We start from the raw sequence: 21,451 nt of genomic DNA on the forward strand, positions 1-21,451 counted from the left end.
ACAATTATGCCTCTACCGGCTTCAGCACATCTCAGGCCCTTATACATTGAATGCATTTCTAACACAGCATAACATCACATTTCAGCATTCTAAACGTTGATTCTATTTTCAATGCAGCAAAACATCTTTCATATTAAAAACCTAGGTTAATTCACTCATTAATAAGCATATGTATTTCCTACTAAGGCAGATCACAATTAAGGCGGCATTTCTCTTGTGACTGTATTTCCTACGTTATGCAAACTTCTGTTATTGTTAAGGCACTATTTTATCTATGATTAATAAACACTCCATTACTTATTGCACTGATCCCCGGCCCAAACGTTACAATTCTAAACTACATTAATGAAAAGTCCTCTAGATATGTGGGTGCTGATTACGAGTGATTATAATGCACCCCTACAAATTTCAAAATAATATGGCGCTCTCTCATAAGTCTCAGGTACTGCTAACTCCAGGATCGGAGTTAACACTGATTGAAGGTGGAACCCCGAGTAGTTATCTGTGAAATGCGTAATTTTATGTCCGATTCCCACTGTAATTCCTCATTTTGCACGATGCCTTGACTGGGATACTTCGGTCGCTACCAGCCCCATCTGCTGTAAAGGGGCCATCCAGTGTGATGTTTGTTAAATGATTCCAGATGTGTTTTTTAGCTCCATTTTGACACCATTTACTTCAAGTTGTCACTCATAACACTGGCCTTATGGTGAAGTTTATACCCAAATAGCAAAAGAGATTTTAAAAGATCTGTACTACCTTTATTTAACTTTGACTAATTCAGTTGATACGCACTGCAAAAAGCGAATGTGAAAATGAAAAATAAATGTTCATACTTTTGTTACAACTTAAAACTGCATTCAAAATCCTTTTAGTCATTCAAGCTTCGTCCATCTTACTAGTGACATGTATGGTTCGCGGCTGCCCCGCTGAACTTGCCCAGGATGCAGTGACCCGGGGAACTGCTGCCACCAGCAGCATACTCATGCCCTTGGATAAAGAGGGGGCAGAGAGGGCACCTACACTGCGCATCCACTTCGATTTGATATGTTCATTTCTTTTCTTTGCCAAAAGATTTATGCAACAGATGCTACAACGCAGAAAACCCTAGCGCTGATTATGGCAGAGCTGCCTGGGTGGTGCGGAGAAGAAGGCACAGTGGGACTAGCGCTGCTGCGAGCAAACGGCACGTGAGCTTTGCCATTAATGTTTATTCCGCCATGTTGTATTTTCAGCTCGTCATCATGGCCGGAACCGTCCTGCTTGCGTACTACTTCGAGTGCACGGACACGTTCCAGGTGCACGTCCAGGGTTTCTTCTGCCAGGACGGGAATCTGATGAAGCCGTACCCGGGCTTGGAAGACGAGAGCTTTATTCCTCCTCTGGTGCTTTACTGCGTGCTGGCAGCAACTCCAACAGCAATTGTAAGTGTTAGAAAATGGATCGCCATGTTTTATGTGTCACTCGTCTGGCATGTTATCAAGAGGCACCAAGATGGTGCATGATGGTAGAATAGATGATGTAATTAATTCTACTCTGTTGGCATACTCTTTGTTGCTTTTGCATTTTTTTCTGTTATTTTACAGTTTTATATAATTTGCTTTCATCTCTCAGTGGTAAATATTCTCTTAAAGCTGTTGGTGTTTACCAGTGAGGGACATCAGTGGAACATACCCAGCCTCAAGCTTGGCACAGAATCTTATGCAAATTGATAACTGCCAATTTAAATGTTGTGCTTCGGCTCATACGAGAACAGAGACAAACAAGGCTTGGTGGGGTTCGCCCGGGCTTATAAATCTCCTGTCCCTTCCTGCCCAAGACCACCCCCATGTTGTGCACACGTGGTCCAGGTCACCCCTCCCTACTTCTGGAGAGTCCCTTTATCGTGGACAATCTACAGTCAATCCAACTCGAAGAAGAACGTAGCTCCTGGGGGAGAGTGGAACATGAGCCTGTAGTGGGAAATCTCTATGCCAATCTTTTCCTGAGTGCAATGAAAACTATGGGCCAGTGTGTTCAAACTCTCGGTGAGACTAAGGCCATCCCCCCATTAGTCTCTGGTACGGACTACAAGATGGTGGCAAGTAAAAATTATACCTTTTCAGTAGGAGATGCTAAATAAAGGATATATTCCCCCTGCTAAATTTCCTCTACCATACTATCCCTATGTTGGAGGAAATTCAGGCTTTGAATCGCCCCGTATTTAGAATTTTCTCCAAAAATTGAAGGATATTCTTTTGTGTTGTGTGGGTATCATTGATGTACTGCATAACTACAGATCCACAAAGCCACAGGCCAAGTGGCTTTATAAGTTCAGGGTACCTGGAGGAAATTTGCATTAAATGTGTTATGTACAATTCAGTATTGTATTCATCTTGATATACATGGCATCGCCTTTCACTGCTGCTTTCCAACACATATATTTGGTGCTTACTCCTGTAGTCAACTTCCTTCTCCCATTGTTGATGTTTTGTGATTGTCTCTCATCTCCTTCCTAAATACCTCCTATTGGATTACACCTCCCCTCTGTTTCCAAATAATTACCATCCCCCTGCCCTCGGTTCCCGTCCAAGATACACACTTTTTCTGACATTAACTAAATTGCCTTTTGCCAACGCTTCATACTCTTCCAAAATAGTCTTTTTTTAATTTTCTATCAGGTGTCGCATTGCTTTTCACCATACAAAACGTCATAACATATTTAAAGGAGCAGCTGCAAGAAGACATCACTTACATTTATTCTAGAGCTGTCTAAATGATTCCTGGAAGTTAATAATGTAAACGGAGACAGAATTGTCATGTTAAATATGAATGAGTGTCTCTACTCACAAATAACAGCTTCACAATTCACCAATATGCCAACAGTACACAGCTCTACTCGAAATTCTCATTCGGTGAAGACATCTAACACCTCAAACACTGCCTCCACCTATTTCAGAAATGGCGGTCCAGCGAATACCTGAAGCTCAAGCCCACAGAGAACACATTCATGTTATTATTTGCTAAGAAAACAAGCAAGAAGTAGGAAAAACCTGGTTCAATGACACAAACCTTGACAGCTTAGAACGTAAACTTTAGCAGAATGCCCGGTTACTTCGATTCAGCCTGGATACCACCCTCACACTCAAGGAAAACAAAGATGGACTGATCCCAGTTCCGTCTTGTAAAAAGTGTGATACTGTTTCTTCCAGAAAGTGGATGCTGAACTGTTATTCAAGCCCTCGCACTCTTGCATGAGTATGATGGTAACACTTTGCTCCATGGCCTCCCACAGTCCTACCTGGTTCCCCTTATAGGTATCCTCCATGCAGTACCTCACCTTGGGCCAAAATAAATATGATCATATTACTCTCCCCCTGAGGGACCTCCATTGGTTCTCCTTACCAGGCAGCAGAATCTTCAAAACCAGCTCCATCATTAACAAAGCCATCACAACCCGCTGTGTTGTAAACGTAATTTGTGCTTGTAAAGCGCACTAATACCCCAACTGGGGTGTACTGGCGCTGTAACACATACCGCTGTGGAACCCTTCCTGGCTTTTCCCTGTGAAATGTACACTCCTGGGCACCCCCAGGGTGAAGCCAGGCATCCTTAGCGCTGTTGAGGCCGGTGTGGAGGCTAATCAAGCTATTGCCCAGAGTTGCAGAGTGGGACCCATGATTAGATTAGGCACCGAGGCGAGAATGATCAGGTCCGAGGAAATTGAGCCCAAGACCCGCCGAGGCGGAAATTGAACCCTGGTCCCGGGCCAGACCTCTGCATCAGGGTCTGCCACTCTAACCATTGAGCCACACTTCTCCACTGCAGACAAGCTCATCATCTGTGATGGCTCTCATCACTCCAACAGCCAGGACACCATTAGAGCGCAGACTAAGAAGTGTAAAAACAGTAAGAAACAAGACAACAGTCCTTTTCCAACTGTACCCAGAGGGTTTGGAACAATATCCCCAAATCCATCAGGACCGCCTGTCAGTAGTGGCCCATGGTGGCAGTTCTGCCAGGCGCTGATGTGGGGAGGGGTGGGGCAGGGTGGGGGGTAGTAAACTATGGATTACTGCCGATTAAAGGTAAGTAAACATTTAAATTATTAAAATTAATTTTGTTGCACGCGCTGCATCGTATTTGACGATGCAGCTCACGCAACGAACTGCCGCCTGTGAGGATTTGGATATATTATATGGCATGGCTGTGGGGCCTTATCTCGGAATACACTCACAAAAAACCATCTTGGATCCAATCAGGCTCATTTGAACAACCTTAAGCTCAACCCTGGGTAGCTATGGCTTCCGAACAGCAAGCCTTGCACAAAATAACTTAGTGTAAAGCTTTTAACTGTACCAAGCAACGAAATAAGAAAGCCACAAAGCATCAAAGAAACATGACACCAATTCATAAAAATAGATTATACTGTTATGAATTCATAGAGTCCTTGTGAGTAAAATCCACCAGAGGGTTCCGAGATACATGTTTTTGAAGGTTTTATTACGTTTAATATCAACCACAAACAAGCAATGGTCAATCAAAAGTTTGGAAACTTATCAAAAGTTTGGAAAAGTTTCAAAAGTTTGTAAGAGTTCATTTGGCTACTCCGGCCTGGCTTGGGTAACCAAAAATGGTGGTCTTGGAAGGGAGCGGGTGGCATTGGAGTTGATTTGGACAGTTACCTGGGCACTAGAGCATTTTTCAGCCCTTTTTAGCTTGTACAGTACGACTGCCATAGACAATAATTGAGTGGTCCTGATGCTAGGGATGCAGGATGAGAAGATGCTCAAAGGATGCTTCAGTTGCAGTGCAGTCATCGGGGTGCCTTGGAGGTGATTCCTCGATTCACGGGTGATGTGGGCAACTTGGCCACAGTGGAAGGGGTCCCACGACATCCTCTTCGAGACAGTAGAAGGCCAGCTGCGGCTACCATCCTCCGAACACAGCACTTGGGGTGAAATCCTTTGGTGGAGGGAAGTATCCCTCTTGGGAGCCCAATGTGGACTCTGATGGCACTCAGGTGCAACTGTTGGCAATTGAGGATCTGTCTCTTTGGGAGCCCTGTGGCAGCTCGCAGTGAAACTTGTCCATTGGCTAGCAACTTGCTGGTTTAGGCTTCCTCAGCTCTTTTGTCCCTGGAGCTGGTTCCAGGGTGACAGCCAACTAACGCTTGGTGTCACTGCTTTGAGCTGTGGCCGGTAAACTACTTTTTCCTGAGCCAGGAGCCACAGGCACAGTCATAACTTCGCTAGCCCAAAAGTGCAGAAGGTGCAGTCCAGCAGACGATGTAGCCTCTCTTTGTGCAGCCCAGGGGCAACCGGGCAGTCCTACTTCGGTCCCTATTGCAATCCCAATGGGTACTGAGGTTCAGGGTGCCATATTTAATCTGGGAAAGAGCCCAAAGGGGACAATGTGGTCCCTAGCCAATGAGCTATCAGGTCCCCTCCCTCTTGGTGATTGTTTTCTGGCAATTTGTGGAGCAAAACAATGGGGGTAGCCTTAGTAACCCTACTTCTCAAGGGCTAGTATGCAGGGAACAGAAAACAAATGAGAAGCAGGGACAGATACAATTCTTTTTAGTTCTAATGATTACATTAATTGATCATTGAAACAGTTAGATTATTTCGAGATCTTTCTTTTATTGGATCTCTCAAGTATTCATATTTCATTAAGATTAAAATAGAGTTACTGCAAATTGTAATACCTTAAACATAAAACATTGCTATATACAAAGATTCAACAAAATAGGACAAGACATTACAAAACTCAAAACAGAACCAAATCTCTTCATATTAAAGAAAACTCCTATCTTCCACGTATCTATTTGTGGAGGGTTGTGCATAAAATTCCTGTACAATCACTCTGAATGATAGTCTCTTGGGTCAGTGTGTATTTACAAGCAAACTCTTTGGATCTTAACAAGCCACACTGTGTTTTTAGTACATTCAACAATCCGTGCAAAGGCTTTCCCACAACTTAGGGTGGAATCTGGTATTTCAGACATGCTGCGATACTAGGACTGTATTGTTGTGTAAGTTGCTACGCTTTCTCCGATTTCGCAATTTGGCTGGTAGATGAATTCTGTAATGTAACTCTATTTTAATCTTGATGAAATATGAATACTTGAGAGATCCAATAAAATAAAGATCTCGAAATAATCGAGTTATTTCAATGATTACTTAATGTAATCATTAGAACTAAAAATAAATGTATCTGTCCCTGCTTCTCATTTGTTTTCTTTTCAGGCAATTTGTAGCATTTGGCAATCCCCGAGTGCACTTTTCTGACCACTTTCAAGATGTCTGAACCTCTCCTCCACTGTAAGGAGCTTGGTAGCCCACCCTAGAGGTGTGGCTACCTGGGGGCTACATGCCCATGGGAAAACCGGTTTGGGGACAGGTTTTCAGTCTCTGATCCTGTCTCCCACCAGTCTACAGGAACAAAAGGCAGCCCTTTGGGAGTGTTATCACCATTTGCCCAGCGGCTTCCCTTTTGAAGCTTGCCTTTTGGGCTAACACCCCGAGGGCCTTCCCATGAAGGGGAGGTAACACCTCACCCTGCAGCAGGCTGTGTTTGAGCCTAAACCTGGGATTCATTCACAGGACTCCTCAGGTGGGCTGAAAGCTGTCTGTTGGCCAGTGCCTGTGTGAGGCTACTGGACTAGCTGGCTCACAGAGTGGCAACTTTCCAAAAGGTGCTTTACTTCCATAGTGACAATAAAGTCAGCCGGGGCATCGGTACCCAGTTAGGTAGCTCCATTCAGAGGTTAGCCAGTCTGTGATGCCAGCCTGCAACCCCATATTAGCCAATGGGGCTACTAAGTTTTTCCCAACAGAAAGACGATTTGAGAGGTTTTGCTGCAAGCGCATATATAAATATACATGTCCCACTTAATAATGTACAGCTCCCTGTCGTAGGGCGCTTCAGGCCTTACTTAGGGTAAACCTTCATTATTTGTTAAGGGAACGGGTGACTTGGCCATTAATGATAATGGAAAAGTGGAACTGGCAGTGTGACAACTTCCCCTTCAGTCTGCAGTGGCAGGCTGGGAGCCATTTTGTACTTTGGCACACACAGGGTGGCCCAATTAGTTGTTCTCTGAGACACCTGTCAACCCTAGCAGTAATACATATTTCTGGTGTTCCTATGCACATTACAATGTTGTTTTACCTAGTACCCACTTGCCCAAGCGTATTCTCTGGGTAGGAGTTTGTGTTTTATTTCTCTAAAGCCACCCCTGGCTCTCTCACCCTGTCTTACTTAACAGCTTCTCGGAATGTAGCATTCCTCTGCAATAGTCCAGCCTTTGAGATTGTTCATCTTAGGTGTCTAGCAGTGTTGAAAAGTATGAAATCAACAGGGGCCCAAAAGCACAGTAAACTTTAAACAGGGGCCTAAAAGCATTATAAACGTCTGCACTAAGTTCGAGGCAATGCTTTGCTTTTTCGTCTCTTTTCAAAGTTTTTTAATCTTATTTCGAATTTTTGACCTGCCAATACGGTCAGATACGGAAAAAAGACTTTCAATGGCACTGGGCTAGTGCAGAGGAAAGACACCCATAAAGAAGTTGTATCAAAGGGCAGTGTAAGAAAGCCAGAGCGTGCTGCAGTATAACATGTACGGTAATGAATCCTTCTGTTCATTGTTTTCTTCACTGTGCTTGTTATGAGATTCTTTTGTAAGACTTACTGTGCATTTGGCCTAGTCTCAAAGTTGATTGACCCTATTTGCATGTCCCAGCTGCCACCATTATCAAACACAGAAGAAGGACTGTCATTTGGACTAGCTACTGCTGAGAAAGCCACCTGCAGAGATTCCGCATCAAGAGATAGTGCGAGATAACCAGGAATGAAAGGAGTGATTTTCTTTTTGTTTTAAAAAAAAGTTTTTTTATGAGCCAAAGAACTGAATGTGACAAAAAAATGTTTTTCAGATGTAAGGTTGTCCCTCATGCTTTTCAATTGAAACACTTCCCAGAAGACAGAAGGAAAACAAATCAGTCAATAGCATTCGGTAGAAGGATCACGTTATGTGTATGTTAAGTTATTGATAACAAAAGGTCTTGCCTGCAGCTGCGCCAAAAAGCCAAACCTAAATACCTCCTCTGGAATTCTCCCGTTTTGTTCAGGAATGCAACCGACCATAACTCATCCACTAGTTCACTACTCATGACCTCACACACAAGGTTCCACATGATATCACTGATGACATCCTGGGTGACATCACCAATCATGTCATTGACAATATGATTTCACAATGGACACTCAATTATTTGTTTCCATAAGTTTTATTATTTACTGATATTATATTGTTATATACTCTAAATCATTACTGTCACATACTGCTTTAGATTCGGCCAAGCCCTGCTCGCAATCCCCCAGGTGGACATAACCCACTGCACATTGCACTCATGTGCAGTGAGGGAGTTCAGTGCAGGACTTAACCTTTGGCCAGGCTGTGTTCCTTCCCAGGCTTCATTCATTTGCAGTAGGGGTTGTCCACCACAGTATCTAGTTCCCTTCACCCCCATGTGGACCAAAGCCAATACACACAGCCTTGGCTATGCATAGGACTGATTGGACATGGTCCCTGGCCTTTATCGAGGCCCAATGCACAACCACCTTGTGGGCCTAGGCCTCACTTCTAATTGCCTTATTACCATGCATCATGTACCCCAAGTCCAACAGCATAGTTGAAAAAACAACTTTGCATTTTGAACACATTGAGTAGAGCAGTAATGATTTCTAGTTTTATAGCCTTTTCACCTTCAGTGTAAATGTATCCTTTCACCTCGCAATTTTAACTTCTGTCATTGCAAGCTGGACTCAGGCTTGTCCAGGGCTCTATAACCCCCACCCGTTCCCTCACAATTGGTAGCCAAGTCATCAGGGCGCTCCACTATTTTGTGTCTTAAACAATGATAGGTCTGCAACATGCTCTGGATGACGCCTTATTGTATAAACTTAGGGCCTCATTTACAATAAACTGGCATTGGGCAGTGCTGTACATCTTTGCACTGCCTTATCCCAATTTGAAAGGGCAGGAATGCACCGTATGTATGAGATACAGTGCTTTCTTGTCCTTTCAGACTGTGCTGGGTCACAATGTTGTGCCTAGCGTAAACGCAAGCACACTTGCACTGGGGTGCCAGATAGTCTTTATTGTTGGCAGGATTGCTTTTGTGCAGGAAGGGTCACCTTCCTGCACAAAAACAATCCCTGATGGCGTTTTCCTCATTCTATGTGTGCTGCACAATGCAGCACAGATAGAAAGAGGAAAAAAGCAAGGAGAAATGAACACATTCCTTCTCGTTAATCCTGTTCTAGGGGGACATAAGGTATTGGTGCTGCCCCAGGTTTACATGATTTTGTAACTCTGAGGCAGCGCCCCCAAAAAATGGGTGCCGCGTGGGAACCTCCCCCCTCCCCCTCCTCCCGCAACGCCCATGGATTGCCTCCTTGACGCAGAGTAAGGCAACACAGCGCTTTCTGTGCGGATATGCAAAGCCACGCAGGTTGGCTTTGCGTCACGTCATAGATAGATATGATTGAGAGGCCTGGGACAGCTGAGCGTAAACAAAAAGTGACGCTCCGGCAGCACAGCCCTCTTATAAAACCCCTAAAGTCCGTTTTGCAGCACACACACTCTGATGCCAGCCTTTAAAGGCTACTGGCACTTAAATTACAAATGGCTAGGGGTTTCAACTGCTTTTTGACTGCAGTTCCCTGCTGCCGATGAAAAAAAACGTCTAGCATGCAAAAATGGGCACCTTTATTAATTTGTAGCTGTCCTTTCTGTTTTCCAGTTGCTATTATCTCAGTTGATCCAATGGAAGGACTAACTTGGTGAACACTATTGAGTCTTGTAAGTTGACCCCTCTTGAAGTATATAGGCGCTGGGAAATATGCTGCTATTTCCTCTTTTTTCCCTGTACGGTGATCAAGATTGCAACTGGCTAAAAAAATTGCTGATTCCTCTATACATACACTATGCATCAAGAGGAAACCATTAGGCAGTTTTCTCCTCTGCCGACCTTGTACATTTGTATTATAAAATATCCTATTCTATTTCCCAAACTAATTACTTGGACATTCATGCTATTTGTCTTTATCAAAACCTGTTGGAGTCAGAGTTAGCAATGGCAATTATGCAGTTCCATAACACTCCGCAGACTGCAATATTTAGACCACCCAGAGGCGTATTAAAAACTGTGAAAACCATAGGTGTGAATTTGACGGGTGATCTCATATATCCTCTGGGAGTTTCCCAAGAGGGGGTGGAGCCCTCTAGCCCTTACCAATGACAGTTAGGGGGTGCTCCCGCTCATATGCATCCCACAATAGCACAATGAACCGTTGCATTGGGGCCTCCGGACCCATGAAAGCAAAGTGAATAAAAGCACTTGCAATACCCAGAGTACAAGCTCCCACAAGTCTGTTTGTGTTGATATGTATAATCTCCATTCAATTTTTACATACCTATAGTTAGTTATGGACCCAGAGTATAAATGATTTACTTTGCACTGCACTAGAAAATGCATATTACCATTCTATGTTATCACCAACACTACTCTATACATTTTTTAGAACTTGTATGTATGTATCTGTATGCGAATGTGGTAGTTGTATGAGTCTTGATGTCTTTCTTTATTGCTTGTTCTATTGTGTATGCACTTCTATGACACATTGCTCTGATTAACTTACAAGCACAATAGAATGGAAGTTAAACTTATCTCACCATAACCAATTGCCCCTACCCGACTAATTCCCTTAAACCACTTTATTCTCAAAGTACATGAAATGAAATGATGAAATGATTACGCACTTGTATAGCGCACGACTACCCGTAGGCATCTCGGTGCTTTGTACGAATACCGCCGAGAAACCCTTCCTGGCCTTTCCCTGTGAAGAGCCCACTCCTGGGCACCCCCAAGGTGAAGTCAGGCATCCTCAGGGTTGTTGGGGCCGTTGTAGAGATTAAGCACGCTATTACCCAGAGGTGCAGAGTGGGACTCATGATAAGAATAGGCACCGAGGCGAGAATTATCAGGTCCGAGGAAATTGAGCCCGAGACCCGCCGAGACGGGAATTGAACCCTGGTCCCAGCCAGACTACTACATCAGGGTCTGCCGCTCTAACCATTGAGCCACACTAGGCTACTCTCGACAGGCCACGGCATCATCAATACTATAAATATTTTAGTTTAACCTGCTCTTAGGCATATGATAAAAATGCTATTAGTGATCATAACTAATGTTTTCCAAAAACGTGACTTGCACATTTTTACTCTACCTCGATACGAGCCATGTTTTCTCTTACTATTGTTAATAATTTATTGTGTAAGCGCTTAAGCTGTTGTATTAATGGTTATCTAAGCTCTTATCACAGTTGCATCAAAATGCTGTTAGGCTCTGTGGCCCCCCTAAGGGCCTAGTAATGGGCATAATACTACAAAAATAAATATTTGCACACATATCCCAATTCTTCAATACCTTTAGAGCTGCATTTTTCTAAGTAATATACAAGGTAGCTTTCAGTGTCTTCCATATGACAGTTTTAGAACTTAAGTTGGTTAGAGGAGACGACGGATAAGTAAACGACTGAGGATTCAAAAAATATGAATAGGTACCTGTAGGACTTGGCCTTTTTGGCTAAAGTTCCCTAAACTTTTTGCATTCCCCCTAGACCGTTTTCCTGACTTAGAGTTGGCAATTTAGATGCCTTGGGTACTTTGCCATTGCTGATCGGTGTCAAGGTACGGGTGTTCTCTATGTAAAGTGTAATGGTAATTGGTTGGCCATGATTGGTATGTTTGCCTTACTAGTGGAGTCCCTAGTGATGTGCACTGTGTGTGCCAGGGCTAGTATTGCAAAGACGCGCAGAGAATGGAACTCAGGCCTGCAGTGTAGGGCCTGTGCGCACTTTACTAAGTTAGCATGTTGTCCTGACAAGTGCAACCACTGGCTAGGCCTGACTTTCCCTTTTGCATACACATTGGGCCCCCTGTGGTAGGTCCCGGGTAACCCCTGGGCAGGGTGCAGTGTAAGTAAAAGGCGGGACATATGCTAAGGTGTGTGTTATGTTCTGACAGTGAAAAACACACCATTTCATTTTTCACTGCTGTAAGGCCCTCCTCCCCTTAGGACAGAATGGGGGAGGCTGGGTGTTGTGATCTAGACTGATTTTCATCTGGATGGGTCCAAACTGTGGTGGCATGGTGGACAAAAGAACGATGGGTTGAAATGCTACCCCGATTGATTGCCAGTAGTTAGATGAATTGCAAGCATCCTGCCATCAACTTTTGTGAGTTTCATGTAGCCGCCTAAGTGACATGGGTTTGCCCAGACATGGGTCTGATGCTCATTGTGTCACTGTAACCAAGCTGTACCCAGCTCATGGGCTTATAAGTAGAGTGAAACTAGTCCTTGGTTGCTTGTGTTCCAGTTCAAGGAGAATCTGTCTTAGCAGTATAGGCTGGACTGTTCCCTTCAGGAATGGAGTCATGAATGATTTGCATATGACTGGCCCAAACTGAGGTGGCATGGTGAGAAAAGTAATGATGGGTTGGGATGCTGTCCCGAGTGATTGGCAATGGTTAGATAAATTGCAAGCATTCCTCCCATCACCTATTGTTTGTTTCATGTACTGCCCTGAGTGTCATGGGTATGGTGAGATGGGGTTCCCGTACTAACTGTGTCACTGGAGCCAAGCTGTGCCTGACTGAGGAGCCCATAGCTAGGGTGAAATCAGACCCGGGTTGCTTGTGTTTTGGTTCAGGCAGGAACTGGATTGTCAGTTCGGGCTGGACTGTCCCATGAGGAACAGGGTCAAGATGTATGTGCACATTGTTCGGTCCGAACTGAGTAGGCATGGTGAGCAAAAGAACAATGGGTGGGAATGTTACCCTGTGTGATTGCTAGTGAACCTTTTGTTTGTTTCACAATTAATTAGAGCCAGAAGTGCACTAGGGCCCATGGAAGTGGTCAGCTCAACAGGCAAATAAAAATGAGCTTTTGATTGTGCACACTTTTTTATTGCAGACAGGCCTGTCCAGAGTTCGAATGTAAAGGACCGACTTGATAACGTTGCTATTGCTGAGGGTATTTATAAACATAATAACCAACTATCCCACAATAGAGACCAAAACTTCTTTGAATTGTTGATCTTTCTTTTCTTTGTATTGAAGTCGTCTAAAATCCGGAATCCGCATGAGACTAATAGTATTTAACAGAAGTTAAAATCTCTATCAATGTCAGGAGGTTGGCTTGGCAAACGGATAGTAATAGTAGCCCTTTGAGGGAAAGCGGTACAATGGACACACAGGTTAATCCCTCAATCTTCCTGAACGGAAATAGTTCTTAGAGTTAAATAATTGTATAGAACTCTAAAGAGTGATTCCTGTGAGAGAAAAACTGGGGTACAGAGTAAGAAAAGGGAAGAAGAAAATATGTCTGAAATGTTTTGTCACATTTGGAGCTTTTCAAGCTAATGATTAACGCCCGTATTAAATGAATTTACCCTGAAACTAGCATTTATCCCACAAACGTCTGTATTTAACCGACTGAATCAATCAGAAGAGTAAGAACTGCTGAGACCTTATTAACACAAGGAAACACTGGGGACCCTGGAATGCAACATCCCTGGCAGAAGCCCAGATATGTGTCATTGGAGACAAAAGGCCTTACTAACCCTTCACGAATGGATGATAAAGCTTTCGCGTATAGCCCACAGTGAGCCAGTTATATACAAAACCAATGATCAGCTGGATGTATTTGACTGAGTTTTGGGGACCCTTTCTGTTGGAACAGGCTTGTGGCTGATGGCACATGGACGACATTGCTCCCCTACCTGAAAAGGGTTGTAGTAGCCTAATACCATGCCAGCACATTTGCTTCTTAATTTATAAACTCACCATTAATGCCCCTATTGCCTAACTCCCTGCTCTAACAGAAATGACTTGATGGTGCTGCAAACCTTAGTCTTGTCTTACACCACTCTTTAGTCCAGTACCTACTAGCTGACTGTACGTACAATGCTTACTTAAACCCCTCCCTGGAACGCACATTAGTCAGATTCCAACTTGGAACAACCCCTCCACACAAACTCATACTGTCCTGAAACAACCCCTTCTCTGGTGGTATAATCCAACATACATATGTTATGGTGTGGCAATATTGTTTCTGTTTGGTAGCTTTGAGTAACTCCTCACCTTTATTCGAATCGCCCTATTTACTGCTCCCTTCCATTTTTGTTGATAACGTTTTATTTTCCTAACCTCGCCCTCCTATGCCCAGCATTCTCAGATTATTTAATGCGCTTTAATGTACCATTTAACATTATTGATATTGTTGAGGCTCACGCTCTTAGTTAAATATCATGATTATTGTGTACAATGTACCCATGAGTTCTTTCTTACATATGCTAGTAAGGATATATATCACAAAAGAGAACTATATTTACCTTCTGCAATTACCATTGCTTTCCCTTTCCTAACCATTCATCAGCATATGGGAGACTGTTGAGGGGCTAAAGCTAGGCTATGTGGTCAACCCTGGTTTGTCATAGGGGAAAAAGCTGCACATTGTCACTTAAGCTACTTCTTTCATTTGATGAATCAGCATTCATGGTGCTCCAAACAAAAGCTTTGATATCTACTGCATCCGTAGGTGGTAAAAAGGTTGACTGAATCAGGCTTTAATTTGATCAAAACTTCATTTTTATATTTCAGATTTTTATTGGCGAGATATCCATGTATTTTATAAAGTCAGCTAGAGAAAATCTGATTGCACAAGAAAAAATGATCGTGACAGGAGATTGCTGCTACCTAAACCCACTGCTACGAAGAATAATTCGATTCATAGGTAATGGGACACTTATTTCTTGGCTTCACTAAACTGGAGACCACTGTCTAAAGCTGTCATAATTTAAATGATTCCGTAAGCCAAATATAATTAATTCCAGCTCTTTGTAAAAAGCCTCATTATGACCTGCTTTTTTCATCTTGCTTCTCACTTATACACCTACTAATGCAATTACAAATCCTCTGTGTGATATGTTTTCCAGTTGATATTTAGATGCAATGAATTTTAAAAATATTTGCTAAATACCAAAAGCATGTTTTTACGTTGATTCCATCAAGTTGGTTATACTCGTTAGATACACCTTGAAATGATTGTACTACTAAATCTCGACCCCCAGAATATCGCGGTGCAAGACTATTGAGGACAGAATATTGAAAGGTAAGTGCATACAGAGAAGCATGGGTTTACTGTAACCCTGGGCGGTAAACTCTGCTCCGCTCGCGGAGTTTGCTGAGTTTTCCACACTCTGTGTTATGCAGAGCTCGCGGAGTTCCGGAAAACTCCACTTCGCGCAGCAAAGTTTTTTTTTCTCGCACATGTTTCCTCGTTTGCGATCGTCAACATCAAGTTGGCGAGTGTGGAAAATAAACCTCCCACTGAGATTTCTCAACACGGGGGGAGAGGGTGGGTTCAGGTTTCTCATTGTGAGTGGCTGTGTATGCTCGTGACCGCTCGCATTGAGAAACTGCCCGTTTGCATTGAGAAAGCTACCGCTCTAGAAAAAATCTACTCGAGAGGCAGAATAGGAAAGCTTGCGCCGTGCATGGTGCTGTTCCCAATGATTGCACAGTGCGGACAAGCATCCGGCACTGTGAAATGACTGCGAACAGCATTTTTCTATCGCACTTTGCCACTTACGGAGCTCCGCGTAGCAAGGCAGAGTTTTTTTCCCACTTCGCAGAGTTTCGCGTAGAGCAACTATGCGAACTCCGCCCACGGTTAATATAAAGTTCCTAAATTCACATCTATGTACCTTACATAGGTGCATATATGTGGTATTAGATATAGAAAATCTGGAAGTACTTACCTGTTGATATATTTTTTGATATTTTGTCCTCAAGATTGCTTCCTTTCGATATTCTAGGTTTGATATTCAGGGTGCAAACTCTCGAAATGATTAAGTAAAGGGTTGACCCTGCTAAAAGTCATGCATTGTTTTTATATTGTTTAAATTCAGCAGCTGTCACTCAACCCACTGAACTGTTCCACTGATTATGCAACATGTATAACATCAGCAAATCACTTACCTTTTAATAATCAAATTCAAAGTTGCTGTTCTGACTTAAAGAGGCGTGCAAGGCCCTTGGATATAGAAAAAAGCAGAATAGAAATATCTCCATTTAAGATTTCTCTTATGTTTGGAGCAAATTACTATTTATTATGTGATTCTCAAACAGTGGAAGGACACTGTAGTTTGGAACATATAGAATGGAATATTGAGTTGCCACAATATTGTAACCAAAATATCAAAAAACTGAATATTTGGGATATAAGTGCATAAAGGTAAGTTTCGATTTGCCATACTTAACTTCACATCTATGAATTTTGACAGTATATACCATCAAGGTATATAGATGTGTAGTTAGGTGTAGAACACTTATGCATTCGGTCTAATTTACATGCTTACACAAAAAAAATTCAATGCAAAAATAAAAGCATGCGTATGAAAGTTGGTACATGTTTTGGATCAAAATCGAATTATCTAGCTAGAAAGCTAGTTTAGGAATGGGAGTATAATTAAATAATGTAACATAACTCAGCATCATTGCTGTCTTGGCATTTTTCGCCCACCGTTTACCTTGTTGGTCACAGTTCCGACTGGTGTCTGCACTCTGTGTTTTACTACTAGACACCTAGCCTGCTCGAAGGACAGGCAGTCGATGAGCTCTCCGACTGCGACAGGCAGTCTTTGGTAATAGTGTCATGTCTATGAATCGTGTGCTTAAATGTAAAGCCGAGGGTTCAAATGTGAGGAGGGGGCTTTACGTCACCACAGCAGCATTAGAAGCATTGCTTCATGCAGGTTAAAGTGAGTGAGCTACTAAAACGGGGAGATTCCATTCACACTAATATTTCAGCGTCATATCCTCATGCAGTGTGAAAACTCGCACCCATGTGAATTCAGCCCGTGTCTGGTTATCTGGCTCTTCCTGGACTGACATGCTGTGCATAGTTTCATCGTAAACAGCCTGCAAACCTTGTGACAAGAATCACGGTCTTTTCATTAAATGCTGTTTTTTAAAAGTCATGCTGTTTAGAAATACACTCTAAGTGTTCTGTTTTTATTTTTTATGGAAAGAAAAGAGAGCGTTTTACTGGGCCGCTGTAAGACTAAGGAGAGATAAACTAGGCCCTGACGCAGGCCTGGCTAGCTATATAAGTGACATATTGGGAACGCAGTGGCCCACCCAACTGCATCCTTGGCCCACCCAAATACAAAGTCCTGGAGACGGGCCTGTTTAAGTGCGTAGGTCTGGCTTACGTGCATCTTGGAAAGGAAGAAATGCTGAGCTAAACCTAGCTCAGAGGGGAAAGGCTGCAACACCATCTCCCGGACAGTCCATGCAAAAATCACGAGGTGAATAAAGCCACACAGTTTTTAGTTGACGGGGTTTTGTGGGATTACGCGATAGCAGTGGTGGGTACAAAGATGCGCCGTCTGATCTATGCTATACCCGCCTCTCCTCAGTAGTTGGTGATGAAGAGTGAATTTTTTGTGTGCATCATACATATACATCAATGCTTGAATAGATTTGAAATGCTTCCACAGTGTTACATTTTTTTCAAAATATTACTTTTCTTCCACTAACACTACACAAACTTCTACTTTCCCAACTCCTTAAGCCTCCGTCTCCTGTTCATTCTCTTGAGCCCTAGATTTACTAAACTTTGTGCAGTCACCTACCTCTGAGGTTAAATCGGCAGCACTACTGTGCACATGGGGGAAGCAGTGCAGGCCATACTCACGAAGCACCCACACAAAAAAGTTTTGCGTGATTCTAGACCATTGAACTGTGGTGTGAGGGCAAGCTATTGGTATCTTGTGTGAAATGTGCTATTGAGGTATAACCTCTAGCACAGATTTCTGTGGAGTGGCCGCTATTTAAGGGCAAATTGCACACATTGCATGACCTTGTGGAAATTCCACACGTTCTGCATGAATTCCACTTGCCCCTTCTTTACACCCTCTTTCATTCAGGTCTGGGATTTAATGCTCATACAATCACAATATTTTAGCAGATCGGGGGTTGAGTGAAATTCTATGGGTGTTTGTGTATCAAATACTCCCTTATGGCCCCTTTGTCTAAATATTAGGGGGCTGTTGCGCTGCGCCAAAAAGCAATTTTTATCTGTGCACGTGCTAAAGTATAATGATGAATGATGGCATCCTTCAACTTCCTCCCACGCTCAACAATATTAAATCAGGGCCTGAGTTGGGTCTCACCACTTTTACAAATCAAGCCGCGCCGCTGGCTGCAGCAAGGGTTGTCAGGTTTTAGAGGGAGTGTCTGCGAACCCAGTTTACACATTAACAGCTGAAGTGTCATCTGCGTGCCGGCCCCGGAGAGACAGTGACGCAGCACCAACAAGCACGCGAGTCCGTCTCCCCACTTTTTATTTTTTTGTAACTTTGCTACAGTTCTTCTGGAAAGCGACCGGGAAAGAAGCAAAGGCACTCAAGGGTGTGAAAATGCACCACCCTATGAAGGGTGTTTTCATTTAAAGGACCAGTCCAGTAAATGGAACGATTGGTTTTAAAACCACAACAAGCATCATCAAACACAGTGAGATTGCATGCAGACGCCTAAAGTTGGTGGTCGTTGGCGGTGTAAGTTTGGGTAAGCGGACCACTTTTTTTCAATGTCACTGGATGGACACTTTAATGTAAACGCACCAACACATACTCTGGAATATGTACAGTACACTGTGTACAATGTGTACGAAATGCTGGTCCCGTGGAATAAGTCTGAATTCCGCATGTACATTAAATTATCTTTCACGATTGGTGCGTATTGTAAGTTAGGGTTGCCGGCTTGTAATAAAGTATATTTTGCTTTTCCAATCAAGTTATACATTCAGCGCCTTCCAGCTCGCCTGTCCTTAGAGCTCCTTAAAGCTCTTGAACTCGGGTCCGCTAGTTCGATAAGCAATAATCTAATGTCGGAGGCAGCCTCCTCCCCTTCCATGGTTCCACCTGCTCGCCCTTCTCTGTTAAGACTAAGAGTCCTTCTGAATACATTCCATCAATTCACGAGTTGTTTGTAGTTTCGTAGGCACGGTTGTGTAATCTGTGCAGAGTAAGGGTGTATAATAATAAGGTGCATATGTAAAACTGCAGCCCACTTCTTGCAGGGCTTTTGATAACAATGTACTTGTCTGCCGATAAGAGCTTCAGTTTCGAAACCTGTAGTAATAAATCACATCACTTGTGAAGAAGCGGTCTGAATCACTCCTCCAGGGACTGCGCCAGTGCTGTGACTGCAGAAGAGCACCATCTGGCTACGTGAGGCCGATGGGGGGGAGGGAAAGTGAAAGCGTGCGATGCGCGCGCTGACAGGAGATGTGCACGCGTACGGAGTGCACATCTCCTGTCCGCGCGTGCCACCTCCTGTCTCCCTTCGGGACCGAAAGCGGCAGCAATAGAGTCTCGTTGGCAAAGCAGCTGCGCTGCATTCGCACGCAAGACCTAAAAAACGAGGAAGAATTAAAACATTCCTCCTCGTTGCGCCTTGCTACACCTCCCCTGGGAGGCATAGCATTCAGATGCATTCTCAGGTTTACGATTTCTCGTAAATCTGGGAATGTGTCAGATTCTATGGGTGTTCCGTGGGAACACCCACAGTAACACCCATGGAACACCCTTTTCATGCAAAGTGCTGCATGTAAAGGGGCCGTATTTACAAGGAAAGGAAAAGCCTTGCAGGGTGGCTTTTTGTGTCCTTGTAAATAAGGGGCAGCAAAATGTGCTGTCGGTGCATCACAAAATGTGACGTAGCGGCGACGCAAGGGGCTTGTAAAAATGCCCCAATATTTTTTGTTCTCTGGCCATTCATCTGGATAGTTTTGATATTACAATAGGCAATACGCATTTAGAGACATTGATCTGTTCATTATATAATCCAAAAGCTTGTGTTGCTAGCGTAGTTTAGGGCAGAGATGTGGTCATGCCCCAACTTTGGTGAAAAAAGAGACTTTGCCTTTAAAACTTCAGCTACGTTTGATGTTAAACAATACTGTGGCCAGCTATTTAGCTAGCAGCTGTGGCCACTCCCCCATGGAAATGAGAGAACGCCCTTTGATGATAATGCTCATGCTATACGTGCACCAGGGTTATCTGTATTACAGGAGGGGCCACACAAGTGTCTGTGGCCCCTTCTGTAATAGCAAAGGGCCCCCTTAGGCATGCAAAGCGGGCACAAACTCCTGTTGCTCCCTCAGGACAGCCCCTGGTGTTATAAATAGAACAACTACTTGTGATCATGCTCTTACAGTTAATAGATGTTGAAATATCCATGTTTTGTGCTGGAACTGAAGAAATCTGTGTTTTCAAGTATAACAGTTTTTGTGTTACTCTATTGTTCAGTCTTTTGCTGGGAAAAAAACGAAAAACTCTTTTCTCGAATTCTGTAGCTAAAACATGTTACAAAATTAATCTAAAGATCGGCTTATGATTATCTTAATTCCTTATGTAAATTCTATATGTTATCAGATTATCTGTCTAAATATCACCCAGTGTTAGGAAAAAGAGATAATATTCTCATCTAATTGCCCTGTTACAATCCCATGTTATCCCACAAACACTGTTTTTAACTGCATAGCTTCAAAAGCATGGAGTACAGTGAGTTTCAGAAGGCCTCAACCACAGATCCCTGTGAATAGTAGTTCTGACCCGTGCTCTCTTTGTGTAGAGAAGACCTTGAAACTACTGTGGTGCCTCTTCCTAAACTAAGTTAGAAAGCAGATGAGTCCCAGCGGTTCAGAGATTTTCCTTTATTATTTGAAGCCATGAGTAGATTGTCTTTGAGCAAAGTTTGGGAAGAGTTAAAAAACGTTTGGAAAATAAGTTTGATGATAACTTGGGAGCTGTCATCTTTGTTTTTGAATTTGTATTTTGTATTTGTAATTGAATTTATATAGCGCTCTCTGACGAGGTGTCAAAGCGCTTTTTCGGCAAGTTGCACATTTTTCTGGAACTCAAAAAGGATTCGTGGTGAATTAGTATAGGGAAATATGAAATTAATTTTAGCAGTTGACATGTTGCTCTGTTATGTGGATTAAAAAGGCTAGTGGAAGGATAGAAGACTGAAGGATTTGCCTTTATATAGCGCTGCGCTTGCTACCCCTGATGAGGTGTGAAAGAGCTGTTTGGCAGGTAGCACGCTACTCCGGAACCTAAACAGGATTAGAGGGAAATTAGTATAGGGGAATATGAAATTAATTTGAGAAGTGGACATGTGAGTTTGTTATTTGTATTGGAAAAGGATAGTCGAGGGATAGAGAGGGAAGGTTTTGCATTTTTATAGTGCTTGCTACCCCTGAAGAGGTGTTGAAGTGCTTTTCAGCAGGTAGCATGCTACTCCGGAACCCAAACCGGATTAGTGGGGAATT

At 43.2% G+C, this 21,451-nt stretch overlaps 1 protein-coding gene across 3 annotated transcripts in view; it reads left to right on the plus strand.

Moving 5' to 3' along the window:
* The window catches only part of PLPPR1 (phospholipid phosphatase related 1), a 716,166-nt gene that overhangs the window by 551,355 nt on the left and 143,360 nt on the right, over nucleotides 1–21,451 (plus strand). For all 3 annotated transcript variants that reach the window (XM_078677619.1, XM_078677620.1, XM_078677618.1), the window contains exons 4-5: nucleotides 1,236–1,424; nucleotides 14,710–14,842. In XM_078677619.1, coding sequence (XP_078533745.1) covers nucleotides 1,236–1,424; nucleotides 14,710–14,842 — 322 coding nt within the window. The remainder of the gene's footprint in view (nucleotides 1–1,235; nucleotides 1,425–14,709; nucleotides 14,843–21,451) is intronic.

Source organism: Lissotriton helveticus, chromosome 2_1 (genome assembly GCF_964261635.1).
Source record: "Lissotriton helveticus chromosome 2_1, aLisHel1.1, whole genome shotgun sequence".
Taxonomy (NCBI): domain Eukaryota; kingdom Metazoa; phylum Chordata; class Amphibia; order Caudata; family Salamandridae; genus Lissotriton; species Lissotriton helveticus.